General features: G+C 33.7%; 1 protein-coding gene across 2 annotated transcripts in view; it reads left to right on the forward strand.

Moving 5' to 3' along the window:
• The window catches only part of SNX2 (sorting nexin 2), a 78,478-nt gene extending 52,007 nt beyond the window's left edge, over positions 1-26,471 (forward strand). For both annotated transcript variants that reach the window (XM_044662026.1, XM_044662034.1), the window contains exons 7-15: positions 2,513-2,591; positions 10,731-10,806; positions 11,696-11,809; positions 12,063-12,156; positions 13,620-13,825; positions 18,340-18,483; positions 19,728-19,808; positions 19,946-20,017; positions 26,305-26,471. In XM_044662026.1, coding sequence (XP_044517961.1) covers positions 2,513-2,591; positions 10,731-10,806; positions 11,696-11,809; positions 12,063-12,156; positions 13,620-13,825; positions 18,340-18,483; positions 19,728-19,808; positions 19,946-20,017; positions 26,305-26,355 — 917 coding nt within the window. In that variant the 3' untranslated portion in view covers positions 26,356-26,471. The remainder of the gene's footprint in view (positions 1-2,512; positions 2,592-10,730; positions 10,807-11,695; positions 11,810-12,062; positions 12,157-13,619; positions 13,826-18,339; positions 18,484-19,727; positions 19,809-19,945; positions 20,018-26,304) is intronic.
• The last annotated feature ends 385 nt before the right edge of the window (positions 26,472-26,856 follow it).

Here is a 26,856-nt window from a genome sequence, read left to right on the forward strand (position 1 = left end):
ATACAATAAGATACAGAGACTGAGGTTTTAAAATCCACCTCTGGTCCAATTCAAGTTCCTTCTAACTGAACTTTGCACTGAGCACAGTGTAGGTGACTCCATAAGGGTTATATAGTTCAAAGTCTTGGGTAGGCCCAGCATGTGCAGGGGAGTGAATCCCTCCCCAGAGTTTTAGGCAAGATAATCACAAGGAATAGTTTGAAATAGGCCATGCAGCCCACGCTTGCCATTCTACTTCCTGTTTGAAGAGTAAAAGCTAGGGCTGTGTGGAATCCAACTGGGGTAGGGGCTAGAAAGCTGCAGGTTGGAGATCCCACATGGAGGGCTTATGGGGGGAGGAAGGTAGCTAGAGAAACTTTCTTCAGGTTAAAAGTCATTAATGTCTACGAGGAAACACCCTTGAGAAAGTACCAAGTGTGTGAAATGAAAGAGAAGGGAGTTTTTCTTTGTATACTTCCCAAATCTTAAGCAGCAACAGCAGTCTCTGGGATTGGCATCAACCTGCGGGGGCAGCTGGAGCGGGAGAGCAGGAGTCAGAGGAAAGAGAGTCAGCAGCAGCAGGCAGGGCACTGGCATTCAAGCATAAGGCCAGGCATTCAGCTTAGCAGGAACTGGGATAAGCACTGGGCAGGAAATAGCTAGGGAGCCAGGGAGGGTCTGGTGGGCGGGGCCAGCACTCAGTGAAACCAATTCCAAGGGGAATGTATGAACTAGCAGCCAGGAACAGGCTGTTGGAAAAATGGCAGTCCCCTTTTCCAGAAAAATAGCCGTGTGGCTGGGGAGAAGAGAAAGACCAAAAACTTTCCCCTTTTAGAAAAATGCTCAAAAGACCTGAGCAAAGTGGCCAAAAATAAAAGCACAAAAACAGCAGAAGCATGTCCATAGCTCTGGAGAGGATTTTAAATGCTCTCAGAGTTGTGTGGCTTGGTAGGCTATCTGAAAAATTGAGAATTACATCTCCAGTGTGGTTGCCAAAACTGTTACGAATAATATTGTTATAGATGGATATATTCAATAATATTAATGGTTTATTGATAATTATGAGTCACATGCCTGATAAGATCTAATTCAAATCACCCACTATTACCTTCTTTCCACCTGGCTGCTTCGTATGAAAGAGAGAGTACCAAACAAGTTCCCTCTATTTAAGCTTCTCCTTACGTTGGCCTACATCATCATGTAAGAAGGAAGCCCGTTGAATCATGGGAAATGTAGTTTTCAAGTCCTCTAAACATTCACAGGAAGTTTATACCTGAGACCTCAATATTAAAGCTCAATGAACCCCAAATTTCCAATATCACAGAGAACATAGCTGTGATTCATTCTTTTGAATAAGTTTAGCAATGTTTTTTTTTTGTTTGTTTGTTTGTTTTTTGTTTTTTTGAGTAATACATAATTGTTGCCGCTTTTACCTAGTTCTGAAGATATAAAAAGGGACTGGCTTTTAGTTTCTTAACCATTTTATATCATGGACCCCTTTGTCAATCTGAAGCCTATGTGTCTCTTTTTAGGGAAACAATTATATTGAAGCAGTACTATCAAAATGTATACATTTGATGGACTCCACATTAAAAACTCCAACACTAGTTTCTGAAGGCTATTACAAAAAAGCAGGAGCAAAATTCTTATTAGCTGACTGGGTTGCTATCAAATCATAGTTCCTTCTAGAGGACAAGAAGAAAAGAGAAACTTCACTTTTGTAAATAAAAGAAGGGTTAGTGTAGTAAGGCACATTTACTCATTAGGTTTTGTGAAATAATTCATTCTTGGCCTATATCTGGTAGTGGCATTAAAGTTAGTTTTGAACACTGAATTCATTGATTTGTTTTCACTTGAATCCCTAGTGCTCCAAATATCCCACAACTGGAAAAACATTTTGTATTAATCATAATAATCAGTATTTATATAACATTTTAAAGTTTACCTTGGGCTGTATCAGCTATAACATTTTAATAGGAAATTTTCATATCAGTGTTTTAAGTTTGTCATAGTTAGAATTCAGACTAAAATAATGAATTAGGTTTATTATTTTATTTCTCTAGGCAAGTAAATTCTTAAATACTTCCCTGAGAATAAAAATCTGAACAGAAATTAATTCTGATTTAAATTCAATTTTATAGTTTCTCAAATACAATAAATTTTTAATTTACTTAAGAACAATAGTGAAAGCAAAGAAACCTTTAACACTTCTGTTCCAAGTGGTAAATGCAGCTCAGCCTAATTTTTGGATCTATATAACTAGCCTGGAGAGACTTTAAGAATGTCATTCATATAATAAAACTTTAGGGGAGTTAAGAAAGATATTTTTTCCTTTAACATAGAGCAATAATTTAACAATTTTAAGCTAATTTTAAAACTTGCTCTTGCATTTTTTCCTGTTTTATCGAACTTTTATTGTATTTCTGATTGTAATGTCCAAATGTAAAGGAAACAGTTTCATGCTGCAATAGTTATGATAAAGATTGTTTCAAATACTGGAAATTGATTCAAAATTCACTTAATATCTTCAAAGGCATGACCAAAGTGAAAGTTGGCAAAGAAGATTCATCATCCACTGAATTTGTAGAAAAAAGAAGAGCAGCCCTTGAGAGGTAATACTCTATCTTTTCTTTATTATTTCTCTAGTAGAGATCTAATCCCACTGCTATGTTTATAATGAAACACAAATGTTTCTAAGTTAAACCTATGTCCCATAATGGTACTTTATTTAATACTTTATAGAGAAAACCTGATAACTCAGTACATACTATGAATGTTCCCACCAGTCCTTGTTCATATAATAATGACTAGAACTAAATTAATTTTGTGTCATTATGCAATTATATACTAAAAATTAAGATCATTGGCAAATTGAAGATGTTCCTGAACCACATGGAACATGAGAAATAAGAGACATCCGCAGTTATCTTTACAAGGAAGAATTGAAAATTAGGAAAAGTTTTGTTGAATCTAATTGGACAAATGAATACTTGGCAAAAGAATTTGGAATCATTCCTGTCACATTATCTGTGTTTTTAGTAGTTAGAATAGTTAACCGCTACTGTAGAAAGAAAGTGAGAGATGGATGAAGTACACACTTTGTGCCAACTCATTACCTTCTTACTATACTAAGGCATTCATTTTCCTAAATAAGTATATATATTTTTATGTGCCTGTGTGTGTATGTTTAACCCATAATGTAAATGAAAAAAGGATATTAGTGTACACATACCTGTGTGTGTCTGTCTGTGTGTGTAACTAGGAATATAGGACCATGAAATGAAGTAGATAACACTAGAAGTGGAGCTAGGCCTTCTTTCTGAATTACTGGTGTTTTCAGGCTTGAAATGGAAATGATAGCATTCCCTTTGACTTAAACAGGAATCAGAGCTTAGAATTAGGGCTAGGAATCAGAGTATGGTACTTAGTGATAATAATAATGGTGTCCTACCCATTCACACTTGGTCCCCTTATCAGGAATAGACTAATAGGATCATTGATATAATAAAGAGGGAGAAGTGATCAGAAGAAGCCTTATCAATTGATTTTCCTTCAGCCTTGTTAATGAAATCAAGGAACATGGAAGGGCAGACTATGGAGACAACAAGGTATTAAGGTCTTAAAGTATAAAAACATAGTTATACTTTGTTATCTCTTTACAAAATGTGAAGAAGCTTTCTAATCAAACTTGGTGAAATTTAAGGGTTTGCTAGTCATTGGGTGATTGAAGAACTGATTGTACCCTTGATGTACCTTTAAAAGCAAAATACATTCTCTAATGAGTCAGTTGAGGTAAGAGACAGTTCTGAGAATTGTGCTGCCTGGTAGCAGATAAGAAAGTCAGCAATGGAAGATGAACCCATCCTTTGAAAAAGAATAGTTCTTTATCTCTTACGGATGGAGAGAGAGAGAGGGGATTGCTTTCTCCTTCACCATTTCACCCTCCCTCACCCACCAGTGCCCTTGACTGTAGAATCTTACAGTGGAGTTATTCATATAGTAGAACACCTAAAATCCTGGAGGTAAACAATCACAAGCTGATACCCTGGAGAAGGCTTTGACTGGTCTTTGTGAGTTGGCTCTGACCATTGAGAGTTATGCTGCAGAGAATAATAATATACCCAAAAGAATCCAGTTGAGCAATGTACCCAGCAAAAAGTCACAACCCCAGGGGAGCAGCATGTAAATATAATGAGGAAAAAAGGGCATTAATCACATGTGTTTAAGTATGTACCTCTATAATAATATATTCTGATATTAACAGATAAACACACTCCTTGGAGTTTGCCCTATAGTTTTAGGCATATAGTCCCAAATTACCTTGAATTTGAGGTAGTTGCTCTCCCACAAAACTCAGCCTATAAGTGAGTTGATAAGTAGTCCAAAGGAGGCAATTATCCAAGATTCAAAGTTCTCTTTTGGTTTGCACTCATAAAATTATAGCTCATCAATACTATCCATTAAAGCCAGTAAACAGAGGGTAGCTAGGTGACTCAGTGAATTGAGAGCCAGGCCTTCAGGGTTCAAATCTAATGTCAGACTAGACAAGTCACTTAACCCCTAATCCCTGTCTGTTACTGCTCTTCTGTCTTAGAACAAATGCATAATATTGATTGGTTTTTTAAAATAGCCAATAAACAGAACTAAAAGCAAAGGTGTTTCCTGAGATGACATCATAAAAATATTACCCTGTAGGGGGCAGCTGGGTAGCTCAGTAGATTGAGAGCCAGGCCTAGAGACGGGAGGTCCTAGGTTCAAATCCGGCCTCAGACGCTTCCCAGCTGTGTGACCCTGGGCAAGTCACTTGACCCCCAATGCCTACCCTTACCACTCTTCCACCTATAAGTCAATACACAGAAGTTAAGGGTTTAAAATAAAAAAAAAAAAATCCAAAAAAAAAAATATTACCCTGTAAACCTGGAGCACACTCTCCTACAGCTACACATAGTATCTTTGGAAAGATAAGCACACAATTAGTAGAGAGGCACATTAGGGAAGTAACGTGACCAAGACAGTTCACATCTTTAGTACTGCAAGGCCCTTCACTCCTCAGAGCTGTGTCCTGCTGGCTAGCTTTGTAGCTGGGTGTTGTCTCTCCTCTAAGACATAATGGCTGATGTGGGGGAAAGCGGTGCAATTCTCTTCTCCCTAACTGTAAGAGGTGAAAAACTATTTTGTCTCACGGGCTGGGTTCTTCCATAGCTGACTCCCTTCTTTCTCTGTTGCCAAAAGTGACTCTCTGGGGTTTTTTCCTGCTTCAAGTGACTCCATATAGAGTGTGTCTTATTTTTTTTTTTAAGGAATCAGCAAGTATGCAGCCAGACCTTTGGTCAGCCATTGTAGTCATCTTCTTATTCCATCAAGCTAGATGTAAGACTTTCACATTTCATAAAAGGGTAACAAAGTAATAACTGCATCTTTACATGAAGTTTAACATCTTTACCCCTAACATCATTTTCATCTTAGATTTAGACCTAAAATATGAACTGAAACCCAGAGATATTAAGTGACTTGCCCAAGATCAGAAGTGGTAAATTGTTTTCTTTATTACTTGTCCCTTACATTCTTATCAACTTGGCTGGAGGACAAATCAAGCTATTAGGGGTTTTTGGATCAGCTCCTTGTGGTGTCCTTCCCCTTAACTCCAAATTAAGAGCTGGAAGGGACCACAAATGTTATTTAGTTAAACTCAATTTGAAAATTAGAAAACTGAGACCTAAAAAGATTCAGTGATTTACTAAGAGACACACACACACTCACTCACTCACTCACTCTCTCTCTCTCTCTCTCTCTCTCTCTCTCTGTGTGTGTGTGTGTGTGATCTTGGAGAATATGTTTTCCAGTATAACGTGCTACTTAATCCTTGATATTGAAACTTGGTATAAAGACTGGTTTCCAAGTGGACTAGGCTCAAGCCAGCATCCAACAAACTTGTAGGAAAGAGGAGAGGACCAAGTAGTTGTTCTAGAATGTAGCAGGGAGTTTCAGGAAACACAAATAGGTAGAGGGGAAGAAGATAAAGGTATAGGTGGAGAGGGGGAAGAGTATGTAGTAAAATCATTCTGACTTCTTTCCTCCCACATCCAAAACTGGTTTACAATTTAAACCATTCTAGGGGGCAGTTGGGTGACTCAGTAGATTGAAAGCTAGGTCTAGAGAAGGGAGGTCTTGGGTTCAAATATGGCATTAGACACTTCCTAACTGTGTGACCCTGGGCAAGTCACTTAACTTCCATTGCCTATCCCTTACCACTCTGCTTTGTTACCAATACATAGTATTGATTCTAAGATGGAAGATAAGGGTTTAAAAATATATATTTTTAACTATTCTGTAACTACTGCTAGTATAAACAATCTAATTAACTCTCCACTTACAGGAAACATTTTATTTAGTTTCTCCATGTATACAGAAATTGAAAAATATGATAGAACCTTAGTAAGACTTGGAATTAAAATGAGGGCTTTGAAAATTGCTTTCTCAACCTGACTTTGCACCACACTGTCTCAAAACCAAAACTATGTATTTCCCAATTTAAATAAGATAATTCTTAATAGGCTTTTAAAACCAAGATTGTTAGGTCATAAGACCTAAGACTTCTTTAAGAAAGAATTTTGATCACTTTTTTTTTTGTTTTTCTGAAAAAAAGGGAGTATGAAAATGAAAAGCTAATTTGGTGCAGATATCAATGCTTTTCAGCTTCAAAAGTGAAATCACTTGCTTTTGATGAATTGTTATACTTAATCACCATATCTTATAATGTTAAACTCACTTATAAATGAAGATCCAGATAATTAGGATTTTTATATTTATATCAACATTCCTATGACTCATTAATAAAGTTTAAATTTTAAGAGAATTTCATGGCATGAAAATCACCTTGTAGTGATTTGCTAATAGGAAAGTCTTAAATGATTAATCTGGTGCAGAAAGGATAGTTTGTGTAGAACGGTTAGTATTTTTTGCATAACTATTGGGAATGAGTTTTAAATTACAGCAAGAAGGATTTAAGTTAGCAGTGGAAAGAACTTTCTTGCTGATGGATTTTGAGAAAGGTCGGTTTAGTCATAATTCTGAAAACAAAGGAATGACCTCTTGAGAGACCCTTCTAGACCTAGATGATTCTGTGATTGCATTTGAGCTATTTTAGATGGCATGCTTGATAAGTAACTTAATGAAGATTTATTGTACCTAGGACATATAATTTGAATCTGTTGCCTTCTTTCCTGAATTGAAAACATAGCATACTGCTTATTATACCTTCATGCAGAGTAAAGTAGTGAGGGTAGTTTTAAGGAAATATTGACAGTTGGCCTGACTTCTTTTGTGAGAACAGTTTTCTCACTTAGTCTTTGTTAAATGCTCAGTGAAATTCTCAGTGGAGAAAAGAGAGAAAATGAAACAGAAGTATGAAAAGTGTTCATTTAATATCAAAAATAAGCAAAGAAAGCAGAATAAGGCTTCTAGTTTATCCGCCTTATCTTACTAACCTTGTTTCCACTCTATTCCTAATTATTTTCTTGCATATTTGTTACTTTAGTGTGGATAAAGTGAAGGAAAAAATTAGAGGAGATATAAGAGGCAGCTTGACATAATGTATTGGGCAATGTACAGGTCTAATAACTAGAAGACATGGATATCTAGTACTAGCTCTGCCTCTAAGGAGCTGTATGATCTCCAGCAAGCTGTTCAGCTTTCTATGCATTAGTTTCTTAATCTGTAAAAGGAGATAAGATTAAATATTTTGAATCCCTGCAAATATCAAGATTCTCTTATTAAAAGAGTATTCCAGAATAGTTTTCATATTCCCAGAACTGATGAAGCAAATTTCAGTACTAAAACAATTCACCGATATTCCACAACTGTCTACTTTCCTTCTTACCAAGCATTTTATTATATTTTCCCAAGTATGATTTTAAAAATGAAAGTTCTTGAAGGAAGAAGGAAAAAAAAGAAAACCTTTTTCTTGCTAATATTGGCAGAATTTTATAAGATAGTAATATCTTCTAGTATATCAATTGGTAAAAATAAAATCACAGCACTTTTAAAGGGGTAAATTATATTTAACATAGGATCTACTCTAAGCAACAATTTGAAGTTGTTCCAGTTTGCATCATTTAGTGGTAAAATAATAACTTCCACAAAAATAAGCATCACATCATGCCTTTGACATAATGCTGGCTATGTGACCATAGGCATGTCATTTAGCTTCTCTGACCCAGACAACTATTTAAGACATACAGACAGATTTTTGATCTGCATTGGTGGAGTAATTTCTGTATTGGAAATTTATTAACAGCGATGAAGTCCTAAGTTTACTTCTCTCTACCCTCCACCACAGAAATGCTGATAGTGGCCAGTTTGAATAGTCCAGAAGACTAACTTGAGTTAATGATAAATATTTATGTATAGGATTAAAAACTAGAGAACAATTTTTAGAGAGAATGGTTGATTTGTCTACACCTATCCTGGAATCCAGGGTTTAAAAGGTCATTGTTTTGTCAAGTGTAATTTTAACATTATTGGCTTTGAAGTGAGTGATTTCTTTTGGATTTTCATGAAGGAGTTCATCATTTACAAGACTAGTGCTCTCCTTTTAATATTTCAGTTATTCTTGTAGGTCTGTTTAGTGTAAATTAAGGTATATGTTGTTGATTATTTCACATTATAATCTTGGTTATGGATATTTATAAATATAATAGCAAATAATTAACATTTATATACCACTTACTACATGCAAGGCACTGTGCTAAGAGCTTTATAAATATTATCTCATTTGAACCTCATCATAGGCTTGGTACTCTAGTGAGTACATGTTGATGTATGGGAAACTATATGATAGCACAAGAAAACAGAGTATTCCTTCCCCAAACAGATGTACTAGTGGGTTTTTGTGGTCATCTGAAATGAGTAGCTTGAGATGGATCTCTTATTTGATAATTTAGGTTCTTAGCTGCTTAGTACACTTTGTATTCTCTTTAATTTCTATCATAAAGTTTTTAAAAATATATATTAACTCCAAAATGTTATCCCCATTATAAATATGATAAATTGCACTTATTCCAGAGGGTGATCACCAACTGACAGAAACACAGAATCTCAAAATTGAAAAGGACTTTGGAGATCATTTTAGTTTTGTTCATACTTAAATAAGAAACTACTATACAACCTATCATAAAAGTCACTTTTTTCTTGAAGACTTTTAGTGAAATGGGAACTTTTTTGCCTCCAGAAGGCAACCCATTCTAATTTTGAATAGCTCCAATTGTTGTTAGGAAGTTTTTCCATCTATCAAGTCTCAGTTGGCCTTTCTGTAATTCTCATCCATTTTTCCTAGTTTTGCCCTGAGACTCTACATGACAGCCCTTTAGAGACCAACTGTCATCTTTATTCCTCCTTAAATCTTTTTTCTGAGTTAAGCATTCTCAGTTGTTTCAGTTGACCCTGATATATAGCAGCCCATGTCAACAAAACCCAAAATCTAATGTTTGATTTTTAAAAATTAAATTAAAATTAAATTTTAATATTTAATTGCTAAAATTTTTTTCTCATTTGAATACTATTTTGAACAGAAATTTCAAGAAACAACCTTATGATATATTAGTATTTTTTCCAAATCATTTCACTTGATTAAATTAGTTGTCTTAACTCACCAGAAACCTAGCGTAAGGTAGAAAGTGACACTTCAGATCATAGATTCCCAAAAAATGACTAAAGTGATCACCTGGTTCATTTTGACTGAACTCTTCTGATTATACATCCCTATCAGTAATTTATATCCATATTTATTTCTAAATATATGTATTGCTGTGTCAATATGTTATATACATCCTAAAATGTGCACAAAACTAATTAGTAAAGAAGATAAAGATGAAGTAAGTATTTTAAAGAATAATTTTTTGTTTTCTTAGTGATATAAAAATATCCTTACTTTGTCCTGGGCTAGGTAGAGTACTACAACTTGCCACCACTTCACTTCCACTGCCACCGAAGTGGCAGAGACTGCAGTTAGAAAGGAGGAGAGAGACCAGGGAAATGTAGGGCCAAGGGCACAGCTTGTCTATCCTCCTGAGAAGTGAATGCAGGCAGTGAATTTCCAGCCCACCTTCAGTGTCCTGTAAGTGGCAGAAGTACTGCAGGACTATAGTGTACTAAGAGCCATACTCTTCCTTTTAATTTTAATGCCTCCTTTGCACATTCCATTTTAGAGACCACTTAACATTACAGAAAATATTTCAGCTACTGAGAACAATATAGCTTTTCTGTAACTTTGATTGATCCTAAGTCTTCTGATTAGAAAGATGCTTTTTTCATCATACTGCCTTTGTCATGGTTTTGCTCTTGGGCAAGTCACCTAACTTTTCAGGACCTCCCATTCTTTAGAAAAGATTTTTGTTTGTAAAATTAGGAAGTTGGATTAGATAACCTTTTAAGATTGTGCCTAGCTCTAATTCTGTAATCATAAAACTAAATGAAATTATGACTGATCCTTTTTTGTTTTATTGTTTTTCTTGTTTACCCTATGTAGAATTGAGAGAGAGGCATTATGTGAAATGAATAATCTTGACCTTTAAAGTAGAGGAGAAAAAAATATTTTAATACATTTTAATCATCAAAAAGTTGTATAAATACTTAAAATCAGGTCGTTTATAGACTGGTAGGATGATTTTGTTTTTACCTATTTTTATTTTCCTTTAGACAAAATATTTTAACATTGTTTGTCCTGAAGTAGAATCCCAATATTTTTAACCTAGGTATCTTCAGCGTACAGTGAAACATCCAACGTTGCTTCAAGATCCTGATTTAAGGCAGTTCCTAGAGAGTTCTGAGGTGATATTTCTATTTATTTAATTTTGGGGTTTTGTCAACATGTTTCCTCCAACATGACTTGTTTATAATGTAATTTTACTAATTGTACTGTGTTTTTCTTAATACTCCAGTTTTTTAAGTTCACTGGATTTCTAAAAGAACTGTCTGTTTTAATGGAAATATTTTGAAATAATTTCTTGAAAGAGCTAACATTTAAGTGGTAATCTAAATAGTCTTAAAAAAATCCTAGGTTGTTGCTTAAATATATTGTTGGAAATTTATATAAAATTATATATCACTTATGAAAAAAGGTTCTTAATAAAAAGCACTTGATGAAAAGTAAAATGTTAGGGTAAGAAATGCTTTATTTTATATTAACATTTTTAACTTCTTTTTTCTATATTTGAGGACTTGAACTTCTACAGACATATCTGATGTTTCAGGCTCAGGGAGTATTATCAGCCAAAATACTACTCTTACTAAGAAATTTTTTTAAATCAATTCTTACTCTGCAAATATAAATCCTAGCCTAAAAGAAGAAATTTACAGACTCTTCCCCCCAACCTCCTTTCTTTATTAACAATTTATTCCTGCTACAAACAGGTGGCTAGTGTTAAGGTACTTGGCAATTTCTTAATATCCTTTGACAAACACAGTGTTTGTTCCATCTAAATGTAAAGATGCTGAAGAAAAGCAAATGAAAGTCTATTTTTTAAGTTTTCCTTTGAGAATGTACAAGTAGTATATTTGAGAAATGAGGTCCTGCTATATTGAAATGTATGAGAGTGAAGAAAACACGACATCCTTTCTCTCCCCCCCCCTCCCTTTTTTTTTCCAGTCCCTCTTGTGCTCAGTTAAACCTCTAGGCTTTTAACTGGTTTGTTTGCCCTTATTTGTCATTCAATTCCAGCTGCCGAGAGCAGTTAATACTCAGGCTCTGAGTGGAGCAGGAATATTGAGGATGGTGAACAAGGCGGCCGACGCTGTCAACAAAATGACAATCAAGATGAATGAATCGGATGCAGTAAGAGCTGATTTTTCGACTTGAATAATGAGATGAATTAATGAGCCTCAACAATTGCATTTTAAAACTGTAGAAGTAGAAAATAGGATATTAATTTGCTTATTGAGCTCAGTTCTCAGCTACATCAGTTGGCCACCATGGCTATACATGGCTAATTTGTTGCTTTAAAACAAGGAATGTATCTTGCTATTGGTAATCCAATTTACAGTGGTTTGTTCTTGCTAAATTAACCCCATTTTTCATTTTTTCCTAGTGGTTTGAGGAAAAACAGCAGCAGTTTGAGAATCTGGATCAGCAACTTAGGAAACTTCATGCCAGTGTTGAAGCCTTGGTCTGTCACAGAAAAGGTTGGTTTTATTCTTTTGTGAGTTTAGGATCTTAAAGCTAACATAAAGTAACTTATTAAATAAACTATGTTGTTCTAGCAAGGCAACTTTAAATGTTTAATAATGATTGAATGGTATTATTGTCTATTCTATCTGGATCTGATTTTCAATTGCAGAATTTAGAAGTAGATAAATAATAATTATGGTGCCTGGCAAATGGTAATATGATCTCCATTTTGTAGATGAGGAAATTAAGGCAAGTAGGTTAAGTGACTAGTTCAGGGTCACACATAATAAGTATCTCAGACCAGCTTTGAACCTGTGCTTTATTCACTGTACACATTCTAGCTGCCATTAGAAGTTACTAAAACCTTAAAAGAGCTTTTATCATAGAAATAAAATAATTCTATGTAATAATATTTCTTCAGGTATTTAATTGTATTTCTGAATTGGAGTGTATGTAAATGTCTTAAATTTTAATTAATTTATAAGAAAGCATCAAGATTTTAAATGTCCTTTAAAAGAAATATTCAAATTTGACTCTGTATTTCTTCTGATAGTGGTATAGAATTAAAAGTACTTTCTCCTTACTTTGAAAGAATTGGAAAACTGTAGTGCTTTCATGAGGTTTTACAATAAATCTGGTGTGTTAGGTGTGTTGGGGCTGATGGATGTGTGTACAGAGATTTTTGATGTGTGTATTCCTTTTTAAGAGTTTAGGCTAGTTTTTTTAAACAAAATTGTATATTTAGCAAATAATTTTCCCTTATGCCAGTTTTTAAAAATTTACTTAAAAGAGTAACTGAACTCTATCAATATGTAAAATTTTTATTCATTGAAGATCATTTGAGAGTAGCAATTATTGCTATTTTCATATCGGTTTGTGAAATAGAACTTGTAGAACTTTAACAAATAATTAGAATATACAACTAAGAATTCTAGCTTTCATATAGTCATCAATGACCATTTCCAGAATACAAACAAAAATATTTGTTTTTCTTTTCTAGAACTCTTTAGGAATGATTGTGTTTAATAATTCTTTGCTAAAGTTTCAATATAATTTGGTTACCTCATACTGGGCCTTGTTGAGCATCAAAGGAAGAAAAGGGAGATTTATTTTTAATATTTCTACAGTTTTGACTTCTCTATCTGAATAGCTATTGAATTCTCTTAAATTTTCTGTTATTTGAATAATTGTTTCACTAGGAAGCAGTGTGATGAGTAAGTTTGAAGGTCAAAGATTATATTCAAACACTATTCAGCATCTGAAAATCTGGGCAGAAATTAGTCTCACTTATTGCCAGATTTTTTCGAGTGTTTTAGCATATTTTGCCTAATAATGTTTGATGAATGATTGTTTCATACTTTTTTCCTGATGATTACTAACATGCCAGCAACATAAAGACACAAGTCAGAAATTGTACATTTGTATTAATTTTCTTTCTTGCTAACATACAGTAAAAGTTGTTAAACTTCTTTTTCAGAACTTTCAGCCAATACAGCTGCCTTTGCTAAAAGTGCTGCCATGTTAGGTAATTCTGAGGATCATACTGCTTTATCTAGAGCTTTGTCTCAGCTTGCAGAGGTTGAAGAGAAGATAGACCAGTTACATCAGGAACAAGCTTTTGCTGACTTTTATGTGTTTTCAGAACTACTTAGTGACTACATTCGTCTTATTGCCGCAGTAAAAGTAAGCCCTATTTTCCCTACTTTAGACTTTCCTTCTGTCCCCTCCCCCCACTATTTCCACTTAAAATAGGATTTATGTTGGGGAAATTTCAGTTTCTTTTTAATATTTATTATTTTATAAGCTTGCATATGCATGTGTCATTTATACATATGGATACTATACAAACACATAGACATTCTCAGGTACCATATTAAAACAAATTATATACATAAGGACTGGACTAGCTTGAGATAAAAAATAGCTAGTATTGACAGCGTGGTAACATCATATTAATATTTCTGATAACCAAAAGGGATACCAAATAAAGTCAGATATTACACATGTATATCAGAAATAGAAGTTTACAGCTAGCTAATGTTAATGTTGGGCAACTAGGTGGCACAGTGGATAGAGCATCAGGCCTGGAATCAGGAACATTACTCTTCCTGCGTTCAAATCTGGTCTCAGACATTTATTAGGTATATGACCCTGGGTAAGTCACTTAACCCTGTTTGCCTTAGTTCCTCATCTGTAAAGTGAGCTGGAGAAGGAAATGGCAGACCACTCCAGTATCATTGCCAAGAAAAGTACTTATGAAGAGTTGGACATGACTGAACAAAAAACTATATTAATGTCAGCTAGCTAATCTATTTTTTCCATATTATTTAATTTTTTTTTTTAGGATATTTTTCTACGATGAATCATGTTTCTCTTCTGTTTCTACTCCCCTCAGTTCTTTCTCTTGATGTGGATGGCATTATTTTTCATAAGTTCCATGAGATTATCCTGGATTGTTGCATTGATATTAATAGCAAAGTCTATTATATTTGATCACCTCACAGTGTTTCAGTTACTATGTATAATGTTCTCCTGGACTCATTTCACTCCATATCAATTCATAGAGGACTTTCCAGTTCATAGAGAAATCAAGCAGATCATTGTCATTCCTTATAGCACAACAGTTTTCCATCACTATCATATACCACAATTTGTTCAGCCATTCCCCAGTCATTGGACATCCCCTCATTTTCCAACTTTCTGCTACCACAAAAAGTGCAGCTATAAATATTTTTGTACAAACATTTTTTTTATCTCTTTGGGGTACAAACCCAGTAGTGGTATAGCTGGATCAAAGGGCAGGCAGTCTTTTAAAGCCCTATGGGCATAATTCCAAATCGCCTTCCAGAATAGTTAGATCAATTCACAACTCCATCAGCGATGCAGTAGTGTCCCAATTTTGCCACATTCCCCCCCAACATTCATTATTTTCCTTTAGTCATATTGGCCAATCTGCTAGGGATGAGGTGGTACCTCGATGTTGTTTTGATTTGTATTTCTCTAGTCAGGAGGGATTTGGAACCCTTTTTCATGTGATTATTGATAGTTTTTGATTTCTTCATCTGAAAACTGCCTATTCATATCCCTTGACCATTTGTCAATTGAGGAATGTCAGCTAGCTAATTTAAATAATCAAATGATTCACTACATTCCAAAATGTTACGGGAAGATATTTGCTTCAGATAATTTTTAGACAGTATTACTATAAAAAGTACTATAAGATTAAATAGATAGACCCTCAGAGGAAATGGGAAAACCTTGGAGAAAGTGGCATTTGAATTGAACCTTCTAGAATTTTAAATTCACATATCAACCAAGATTGAAGAGAGCACTCTAAAGAAGAGGAAAAAGGATAAGTAAAGTATAACTCATCTTCAGTAAGTAGTTCAGTTTGGCTAGAAGATGGAATATGTGAAGAGTAGGTATAAATAAAAAAGCTTAGTTGTTTATTTAGATGTTACAAATTTTGTATTGTCACTGTAATCAGGCTGAAATCTCAGGACTGTTGAACTCTACTGTGGATCTTTGATCACATCTAAATTAATGTTCGCCCTTGGCCCCCAATAATGCAGATTGAAACTCAGCTGTGCCTTTTTTAATCTGTGCCATTCCTGTTCTTGTCATTCCACAAATCATTCTTAAAAGGATCTACTTGACCCAGCTTTCAATTATCCTTTGCTTTTGGCATCAACCTAATTTTCTAGTCATAAATATTGAGTTCCTGTAATCCAACATCCCTTATCCCTTCCGTAGTCTACAGATAAGGCCCAGAAAGGACTTTATACATGGTTATACAGGTAAACAAGTAACAGAGCCAAGATTGAAACTGAATCCCAGACAGTAGATTTGTACTCTTATTCTGTACCATGCCAACTCCTTTTAGAGAATCATAGATTTAGATTGGGAAGGAACCTCAAAGACTTTCTTGTCCAACCCTCTTATTCAAAGAAAAGCAAACTGAATCCAGGGACGTTAAATGATTTGCCTAAGGACATACAGTAAATATGAGAATGGGATTTGGACCCAAGTCCTTTGATTCCAGAACCAGTGCACTGTACAGTTTTGTCTATGATGTCCTTGATGATTTATTTTAAGTACATGCCACATATAATTCATCATTATTAATATACTACCTTCACTTACATCTATAATTTCCTCCCCATTACTCTTCAGTTTCTTATAATTCTGATAAAAAGATGAATCTCTTTGACAGGATGCAACCTAGAATCATTGAAAGTGCTAAACACGACTTTGGGGTTATGAAAACACCAAGATGGTAGAATAGACACTTTCCCCAATCCCAGCTAACTCTTAAGGGCCCTCCAAATCCCCAGGAAGAATTATTTACCAGATATAGAGCAACTATATCTAAATCCATCAGACAAAAAAAGGGAGAAACCTCATCCAACAAGATAAAAGTCCTTAACACCAAAATTGCCAATCCTTAAAGTATTTACTAAGTACCTTTTCCTCACTTGTCTTTCCATTCCTACTAGGGGTTGTGCCTGGGACTCTTGTTGAAATTCCCTCCTGTTTCAGAATTATTACAAACAAACTTCATCTCTCTGCTCACCCCCAACTCCGTAATAAGTGACAGGAGGTCGATTATGCCAAGTAATGTGTGGAGGAAATTGAGAAAGCATACGGTTGCCTGCCTAGAGAAGTTTCCCCTCCCCCCAGAGGTGTAGATTGGAATATCCTATAAAAAGTCAACTTAGCCAGAGAAGGAAAGGAGAATCAAGGAGGGGAAATAAATCAGAGGCCAACTTCCATGGCATCATTGGGTCTAAAGGAAAGAAGATTTAAAAAAACAGCTACAATCAGTTTCTGTACTTAAATAGCTATATATAGGAGAGACGAAGGCTGGTGAAACTTAAATTCCCCAATGTAGAAAGAGGCTGAAGTAGCTTTAAAATATTTCAAGAGGAAAAAACTCAGAGCACTACCAGATAAAGTATCAGAAGAATGAATACTAAACCCTTGAAGAAGTTACAAAGCTTTATTAATGAATATTAGAAGACAAAAGAAATTAGGTCAGTGTTTGATGAAACAATCTATGAGAATGCAACCAAAAAAAGTCTAGAATGTTGGTTCAAAAGAGAAATTCTATCCATGAGAATAAATCAGGAAGGAAATAAAATGCCAGAATGTTATTTTCAAATAAAATATTTTTTTAAAAATAGTGGATATGAAAAAAATTAATCCATGGTGTCACAGAAGGAAATTATGGCAAAAGAGAAGCAAAAGTAGTGAAAAGCAATTCAATAGATATGTGGTCAAAAAAGTTGAACAGTTCTCAAAAATTCTCAAAAGAATTATTGACTCTTAACTATATGAAAGGATGCTATAATTCATGCATAAGAAAAGTGCAAGTAAAGTGTCACTCAGCAAATAGGCTAAGATGAAAACCAGGTGGGAATAATCTATGTTGAAGAGGTCATGTATTGTTGAAGTTTAGAAAACTAGTTCAACCATTGGAAAGCAGTTTAGAATTTTGTAAAGAGTGGCAAAAATGTCATAATCCTTTGACCTAGAACTTTGGTTTACATTTGAAAAACAATATCCTTCTGTTAGAAATCTCCTTCAAAGTCCTTAAAGTGGGTTTTGCCATATGTGGGTTAGTTGAATGAAGTAGATGTTTAGCTTGGAAAAGAGAAGACTTGGTGGGGGACAGGAAAGTAGTGTTTAGTTTTTTGAAAAACTTGTCATGTAGAAGGAAGATTAGATTTCTTTTTCTTGGCCCTAGTGGGCAAAATTAGGAGCAAAGGAGAAGTTACAGAGAAGTTTGAAGCTTGATATAAGGTAAAAATACTTCATAAAACTTAGAGCTTTCCAGAAATGAAATGAATGGCCCTCCCAGGCAGAATTCCTTTTTGAATTCAGTTTGGACCAGATGGTCTCTGATATTCCAAGTCTTGAGTTTCTGTGATTCTGGTGTGGACAGATTTAGTTGTATCACTTATTTTGCTTGAATTTTATCCTTCCTTTTATTTTATCTGTTGTCAGTTTTTTAAACCAATGAGTGTGAAATTTTTTTAATTGCTGATACATTTGCATTGAAGATAGCAATCTTAATATAGTAGAATAAAATTTATATAGGCCAATTATTTTATATTCTCAAATTTCATTCTACTTCTATAGTAATGAAATGTCAATTTATATATTTCATTGTTAAAATTATACTATTATGTTCATAGGGAGTATTTGATCATCGAATGAAATGTTGGCAGAAATGGGATGATGCACAGGTTACTTTGCAGAAAAAACGTGAAGCTGAAGCAAAAATGATGCTTGCCAATAAACCAGATAAAATACAGCAAGCTAAAAATGAAATCAGAGAGGTAATTGATGTCAGTTCTTTTATCTGTTCACATTGTTAGATATAAGTTATTCATAATTCATTCATTAATGCATATTTTTCATGTATTTAATTTCTAAACCATTGAACACTTTGGCTGTTTCCACATATTTCTGAAATTTTTAGATTCATTTTAATTAATTCTATATAGTTGGTATGAAATAACTAGAATCTCGGGGCCTTTAGCTTGTGCCTAGTGAGGATCAGAGTCAAAATAATGAACAGACTTAGAGAACAATTTTTGATTATCTTTGTTAACATAATTTTTATTTTTTTTTTAATTTAATTTAAATGGTTAAAATATATATCTGAATAGGATAAGAATAAGGTTATCCTATATTTTGTTGTCTTTGCAACATTCTCCCCATATATATGTATGTATATATGGTATGTTAGCATATTTATGGAGGTTTGTCATAATATCTACACTTTTTTTGCCATGCTTCAATAAGGAAATTGAAGAGGTAGGACAAACTTTATATTTTTGAAAATAAATAGAAACACTCTTTAAAGAGTATGTGCCAGTGTTGTTTTATAATGGGGAACCATCATTTGCATAGCTTAAATTTTCACGGTTGTTTTTATTTTGGCTGCTTCATTGGTCACTAATCATAACTTGTTTTGTTGTTGCTGCATTTGATATATTTACCCATGGACCTTGAGATGGTTACTAGGGAATTTGTTCTTCTCTGAACATAATTCCACAGGTGACTTTTACCTTTTTCAAACAGATTTTATTCTGTATAGTTTTTTGAATTTCAAGTATTTTCGTGGTTATATATTTATAGCTTCTTTTATTTAAATGAAAAAATGCCTTAAAATCTTCATATACATTACACTGTTTTGAAAATACTTTTAGAAAGAGAAAGAATAATATCAGTATAACAATAATATTTCTTATTTGAGATTTTCATCTTGCCTATAGAGAATATCTTTGTAAATGCTAGGGCATTCTAATTCTGATTCAGTCTCTAATGTGGAAGTAAAATGTTAGTAAACTTTCAAAAATGAACTCTTTGAGTAAAGAAGACTAGGATACATTAGTTCCGCTTAAAGTATATAAAAAGTTAAAAGAGTAGTATCAAGAGTTATAGTTTTGAACTTCCTTGAGGTACTAAAGTATTATATTGAAGCTTAATTTTTTATTTATACTTGACATGGTATATTTAAATTTAACTTCTTAGCTAGATGGGAATAAAATGTAATTGTGTGTATTTTCTTTATCAGTGGGAAGCCAAAGTTCAGCAAGGAGAGAGAGACTTTGAACAAATCTCCAAAACCATAAGAAAGGAAGTTGGAAGATTTGAGGCATGTATAATGATTTTCTACTTTTCATGAGAATATAATGAGGTTTTACTACACTTTAAGTAATTAAATATCTTTATTGTATTTCAAATAATTTAGTTTACCAATTATATGAAATTTTGTTTGATTTCATTTAACAGAAGGAACGAGTGAAAGATTTTAAAACGGTTATTATCAAGTACTTGGAATCATTAGTACAAACACAACAACAGGTAAGATTCTGTCAGTAATTTTAAAACCATAAAATTTGCTTTCCACATAACTTTTTAAATGTTTTGTTGTTACCTTTTTAAAATAACACTATCAACATTCAACTCTACTACTCCAATGTAGAATTCTTCCTTTTATTAAGAAAAAAGAGTTAAGTAAAAAAGAACTCACAGTGATATATATCAACAGTATGTGCAACATTTTCTACCTCTCTATATGTAGCTGGTAGTCTACTACTTCTATCAAGCATAGCTTGTCTTTATATTTAAACTTAATTCCATTATCTTTTAGTGTTACTTTTTGTTACATTATTATGGTCATTGTTCCCTTATTCCCTTAGTTCTGTGATTCATTTCCTACATGTTTCTAATATTTCTCCTAAGTCCTCATATTCCTCATTTTTTATGAAGCAATAATCTCACCATAATCATATGTTTTGTTGAGCCATTCCCCAATTAAAGGGCCCCCACTTTAGCAGGTTTTTAAAATTTTTTTGGCTAGAGGGAAGGGAGGAGTACACCCTAAAGTGCTATTGTAAATATTTTGATAAATATATGGATGGTACTATTCTTTCTCTCTGACTTCCTTAAATTTATAACCAGTAGTGGAATCGTTGGCTGAAAGGTCTGAGCAATTTATCAACTTGTTATATAATTTTAAATTGTTCAACAGAAAAAATGGGCCAATTTACATCTCTCTCAATTAGTGTTCCAATCTTCTCAAAGACCTTCCAATACAAATTATTTCTGTCTTTGGCCATCTGTGTCAAATTGTTTAGCGTGAAGAAAACCTCAGAGTTGTTTTGATTTTAATTTCTTTTATCATTATTGATTGGGAACAGTTTTTTATGGATTGTGTGTCCTGATTTACAAATCTTTTCTTCATATCTCTTGACTTTCCACATAACTTCTTATTTTAAAAAAGGATGATAATTGTTAATAAATTGAATTTGTATTTTCCCTTCTGCCTCAGAAGGCAGATTTCTGAAAATAAAGTGCTAATTTGTTTTTATTGAAAGAAACAAATAATTTGCATTGTTTCGATAGTTGATATTTTTAATTTACCTGAGAAATTCAAATAACTTTCCAGAGATTCATTGCTTTCAGGAATAAAGATTTGATAGTATTATACTTTGCTCTCATAGAGTATTATAGAGTAGCACAGTTTGAGAACATCAGTGCTTGGACCAAGATGGCAAAGAGCCCATGTCCTGTGAGAAATGATTGATGGAACTCCCAGGTTTAGCTTAGAAATGAAAAGACTCAGAGAAGTCATGATAGCTATTTTCAAGTATTTAACGGGAATTATCGGGTTAAGAGGGGATTAGATTTTCTCTGTTTTTGCCCAGATAGTCAAACTAAGAGTGAAAGATAGAAGTTGTCAAGAAGCCATTTTAGCCTTGATGTTAGGAAAAACTTCCTAACAATTAGAGCTATCCAAAAGTAGAATAAGCTTCCTTTAGAGGGGATGGGTCTCCCCTTGTTGGAAGTTGTCAAGCAAAGAACACTGGTCAGGTATGTTATAATGGGGATTCCTTTCACATATGGGATGGACCATATGGACCCTGACAAGTCCCTTCCAACTTTCAAATTCTGAGGTCCTGGAATTTGAGCAAATGAAATCCTTAGGAAAATCTTTTCGTTTTTACTATTTCATTTAAGAAGATTGTAAAGTTTTTTAATTTAAAATTTTATTGATGTATATTTTTATACATCACCTTCCATTTTCTAAACAACCATCCCTTATATATAGTATAAAATAGGGAAAGGTAATTCAACAAAAGTAACAAACAAAGCTACCAGTTCTCACATCATAGTCCCTCTACAAAGAAGGGAAGAAAATGCATTCTTCTATTTCCTCTTTGAGCCCAAGATTAGTCAGTATAATTTTGTGGCATTTTGTTTCAGTTGTTTTTTTTTTCTTCTTTCCCTTTGCATTGTTTTTGTATATTGTTTTCCTGGTATGCTTACTTCATTTTGCTCATTTATATCTTTCAATACTTATTTCTATACATCATGTTCATTATTATAGCAATAATATTTATCATTCACTCACCACTATTTGACATTCCCCAATCAGTGGGCATTTGCTTTGTTTCTAGGTTCCTACCACAAATGTGTTATGAATATTTTAGCAGAACCTTTCTTTCTTTGACATTCTTGGAGTATATGCCTATAGTAGAATCTTTAGGTCAGAGAGTCATGAAATTTTATGAAACATTAAGGATATCAGTGAAATGAGTCCATAAAAGCTCCAACAAAAAAACTAATCCTGTGTAACAAATAAGTGTTCTGCATCAAATTTGAATGTTAAGTAGAAAATAATGTAATTCTAATAGGAAAACATCTATATAAAATGTAAGCTTTAGAATTATTAAGTTATTTTAAAACAAATATTTAAAGCATGAAGTTTTTTATAACTACTACACACTTTTAAGTTTTTTCATATTTAATATTGTGTTTAAGGAATTGTAATCTAATAATCAGGAGAGGCAACATGTTGGTGAATAGGTTCTACTGTAGTAGAAAGAATACTAGACACAAACTTCCACCATTTCCTATGGAAATTTTTTTAACAAAGGTAAAACAGTGGTCATAATGAAGAGGCCAAAAAGATCAGGAAATTGCCATATTTATTAAACATCCTTGTCAAGCAGAGATAAAATTAATTTGCAAAATCCTACAATAGAAAACCATGTGTTGCAATTACCTTATGAAACAATGAGGAGTCATTGAGAGAAAAATGAGTTTACAGAAAACTTGGGAGGAAATCCAATTAAACCATATGATCTAAAAATTTAGGGATAAAACTGGAACAAGGTTAACAACCTGCTTTTTGAATAAAACTTCCAACATTTCTGTAACTGGTTTCCATCAATGACAAATGGAGCCATCATGTTTGGATGTCAGATGAGCTACATGAGGAAGTAGAAATGGCTTAAAGTAAATGAAGATAAGAGCTATTAGACCAGACTAAGCATATATAGAAGAAGTCTTTGCAGGAATTAACAAAATTGGTGGTGGGGGAAGTGAGTATTCTCAAGATCTCTGAATGAAGTGAAGATACTCAAAATTGAAAAATACAAATGTTATTACTTTGGGGGGGGGGGGGGAGTGAAGGCAATAGAGAGCTTATCAGAAACCACTGTCCCATATAACGAATTTCTCATTCCTACAAATATTTTGTTACTACATTTTGTTTTATTATAAAATTACTTCCCAATAAGCAATCACTCCTATGGCGTACCTTCCAATAAAAATAATTAAGCAGAAACAGTCTGATAACAGATTGTAACTAATTAATATATGACATTTCACATACTTTTTTTGTTTGTTTACCACCTTAACGAAAAAAGATCTAAAATAGTTGTATTTGACCTGAATTCTGTTGTCTATTAAAGAAAATGTAATTTTTAATCATTGTGTGTGTTCTTCTTCTTTTTTTTATTTTTTTTATTTAAAACCCTTACCTTCCATCTTGGAGTCAATACAATTGGCTCCAAGGCAGAATAGCGGTAAGGGCTAGGCAATGGGGGTCAAGTGACTTGCCCAGGGTCACACAGCTAGGAAGTGTCTGAGGCCAGATTTGAAACTAGGACCTCCCATCTCTAGGCCTGGTTCTCAGTCTACTGAGCTACTCAGCTGCTCCCGTGTGTTCTTCTTTTTAGTTCTGATTTCTTTGCTCTATATCAGTTTAAGTCTCCCCATTTCTCTGAATTCTTCATATTTTAAAATTACTAATATATAATAATCCATTACTTTTATTTACCAGTTTTTTCATCTATACTGTAATTTTGAGTTTGTTTCCATTTTTTTTCATTAACAAATAGTGCTGCTATGAATGTGTTTTTGCTTGTATGTGTCTATATTTTTGTGTATATGTATGGGTATACACATGTACATGTATATGTGCATATATGAGACTTTTTTCCTTTCATTAAACTTTTTTTTTTAATTTTTAATTTTTTTAAAACCCTTACCTTCCATCTTGGATACTGTGTATTGGCTCCAAGGCAGAAAATTGGTAAGGGTAGGCAATGGGATCAAGTGACTTGCCCAGGGTCACACAGCTGAGAAGTGTCTGAGGCCATATTTGAACCTAGGACCTCCCATCTCTAGGCCTGACTCTCATTCCACTGAGCCTCCCAGCTGTCCCCTCATTAAACTCTTTTTGAGTCTAAATCCAGTTTTATTAACTTTACCTAATTCCAAGTTATTTTCCAAATGGACCAGTTTAACATCTCTACTATTAATGTGCATATATTTTCCAAATCCCCTTCAACACTGACTCTCCATTTTTTTTTTATCAACCCTATGGGTTCCATGAATGTGGATAAGCAGGCTGATAGTCTTCAGAGACCATTTTGTTCAGTCCCCCAGTCTACTCTATCTGAACAATAATAACTTCCATTATTATGTGCTTTACAAGTTGATTTCTTGTTTCTACATGAAAACTGCTAGGTTTTCCAACTGTCTCACAAAGTATCCCTTTCTATATTTGGATGGCTTTGTTAGATAGTTTTTACTTACTTCAAGTTTGAATTTGTCTCCTTGCAACTTCTCTAAATTCTTCCCTCCAATCCAAAGAGAATAACTATTCTTTTTTCTATTTGACAGCCCCTGTAGATATTTGAAGATAAATGTCTTATCCCCTGTCCCCAAGTCCTCTCTTTTTCAGATAATCCTAGCTTCCTTTTAACTAGTACTAATATGGCAGGAACTTTGAAGTCCCTTACTGTTCTAGTTGTTTTATTCTGCGTGAACTGATCAGTGTCCTTAAGTGTGATTTCTATAACTGAATACATTATTCTATTTTTAATCTGATCAGGGCAAAATACAGAGGGACTAGTTTGAGACTTCATACGTTTGAAAAGTATATAGAATACAGTATTCCACTGTCCTTATTGTTTGACTACAAAAAACTTTTGGTGCAGCAAAGTCATGCAGAGTTTAACAAAATGTCAATTTAAAGGTAACTTTTTGTCATATGTTAACATCATATAAAATTTCTTGATTAGATAAGAGTGGAGAATAACCTTTTGATAATTAGTATCAAGAGAGGCATATAACAATTAGATTTGTAGTTGCCACATGTTTTGCCACTGCCATGGAGGATGACAAGTGCAAATTAGGTAAAATCCTTCACAAATACTTATGTTGGTATAGTGAAGGAAGTGCTGGGCCTCTAGTCAGGAAGACCTGAGTTCAAATGTAGCCTTAGACACCTACTACCTGGGTGATCTCAAACAAATTGTTTGGCCTTTTTCTTGCCTCACTTTCCTTAACCATAAAATTGAGATGATCATGGTACCCATCCCACAGAGGAGTTGTTATGCTCAGATGATATAATATTTGTAAAAGTGCTTAGCACAGTGCCTGGCTACATAAATGATTATTCCCTTATCTTCACTTCCCTGATTGCATCAAGCCCCCAAACTTTGTTAAACCTTCTTAAATGATATGCAGTCATTGTACACACTGATAAAACCAAATGGCTTAAGACTTCCAGACTATGGTCTGAAGTTGTAGATCAATCAGTACAAATATATTTAATGCATAATTCAAATGAAAAAGAACCGAATTGGAGAAAAAATGGGCTCAATTTGGATTTGGGAAATTTAAGTATTGCTTTCATGACATCAAACCACACTATTTGACAGAAGAAATAAGTCGTTGAACAATACTTTTTCTGTAGTGCTATAAATCTGGGAAGATCAGTTTTCAAAGAATCAAAAAGACCACCCAAAATGCAGTAGTAGGCATGAATAGAATGTGTGGCATTACAAAGTTTGAACTCTATATAGAAGTGGCATAAAAGATAAAAGTAAAGAGATCTATAACTGGAAAAGAAGTTGAGCTAGATATGTAATAAATCAAAGGTGAAGAGACAGACCACTTGCTGCACTAGTACTTCTATACCTAAAGGAAAGCCCCCTAGCAAGTTAGGTTGATACTCTAGTGGAGGATCTATGGGAAGATATAAACAAGAGTCACACAGAAAGAAAAGGTAGCAAGGGATTGCAGTTTACTTTGTTGGAAAGTGTACTCATAACAATAATTTATGTTTGGATAGCTAATGTTTTAATTGATTGACATAGTCATATTAAATATACAGCTGACCAAATAATTCATTAAAATGCTAAGAGTTCAATTTACAACTGGATTTATAGAACCGTAGTCCTTTTTAGTATCTTAGGCATCTGTTAGCACATTAGTACACATATGTACTAATGCCTATGGAAAATAATACTCTTATTAATAAATTTTTTTTTTCATTTTTATCTACACAGCTGATAAAGTACTGGGAGGCATTCCTACCTGAAGCCAAAGCCATTGCCTAGCAAGGTGACTTCATATCAGAAGATTTTCTGGATGTTTTTTCTCAGTTATGCTAAATTCCACAATGAAATCACTTTAAAAATCATCTAAATAAACCACTATATATTTTATGAATTAACATGTGACTTTTTTTATATTCTCTGACATTTTATTAACAAGCTGCATGTCCTGACCCTTTTTGAATCAAGTGGACTGTGGCATGACATTCTGCAGTACTTTGCTGAATTGAACACTATTGTGTCTTAATACTTGCACTAAAAAGTGCACTGCAAGGCCAGAAAGTTTTACAATATTTTTTTTCTTTACAATGTGTTCTGTTATTACTACTACTGTTATCTGACCTCTTTAAATCAATTATAATTGCATTGATTAATGTTCACTTATACATTCCTGTACAGAATCATGATTTTGTGATTACAATAATAAAAGGTTGTACCTTGTGAAATACTAGTTTACACAGATTTTTTTGAGCATGGTGAGAAATGCATAGGATCTTTTAAGGT

This window comes from Gracilinanus agilis, chromosome 1 (assembly GCF_016433145.1).
Source record: "Gracilinanus agilis isolate LMUSP501 chromosome 1, AgileGrace, whole genome shotgun sequence".
Classification (NCBI taxonomy): domain Eukaryota; kingdom Metazoa; phylum Chordata; class Mammalia; order Didelphimorphia; family Didelphidae; genus Gracilinanus; species Gracilinanus agilis.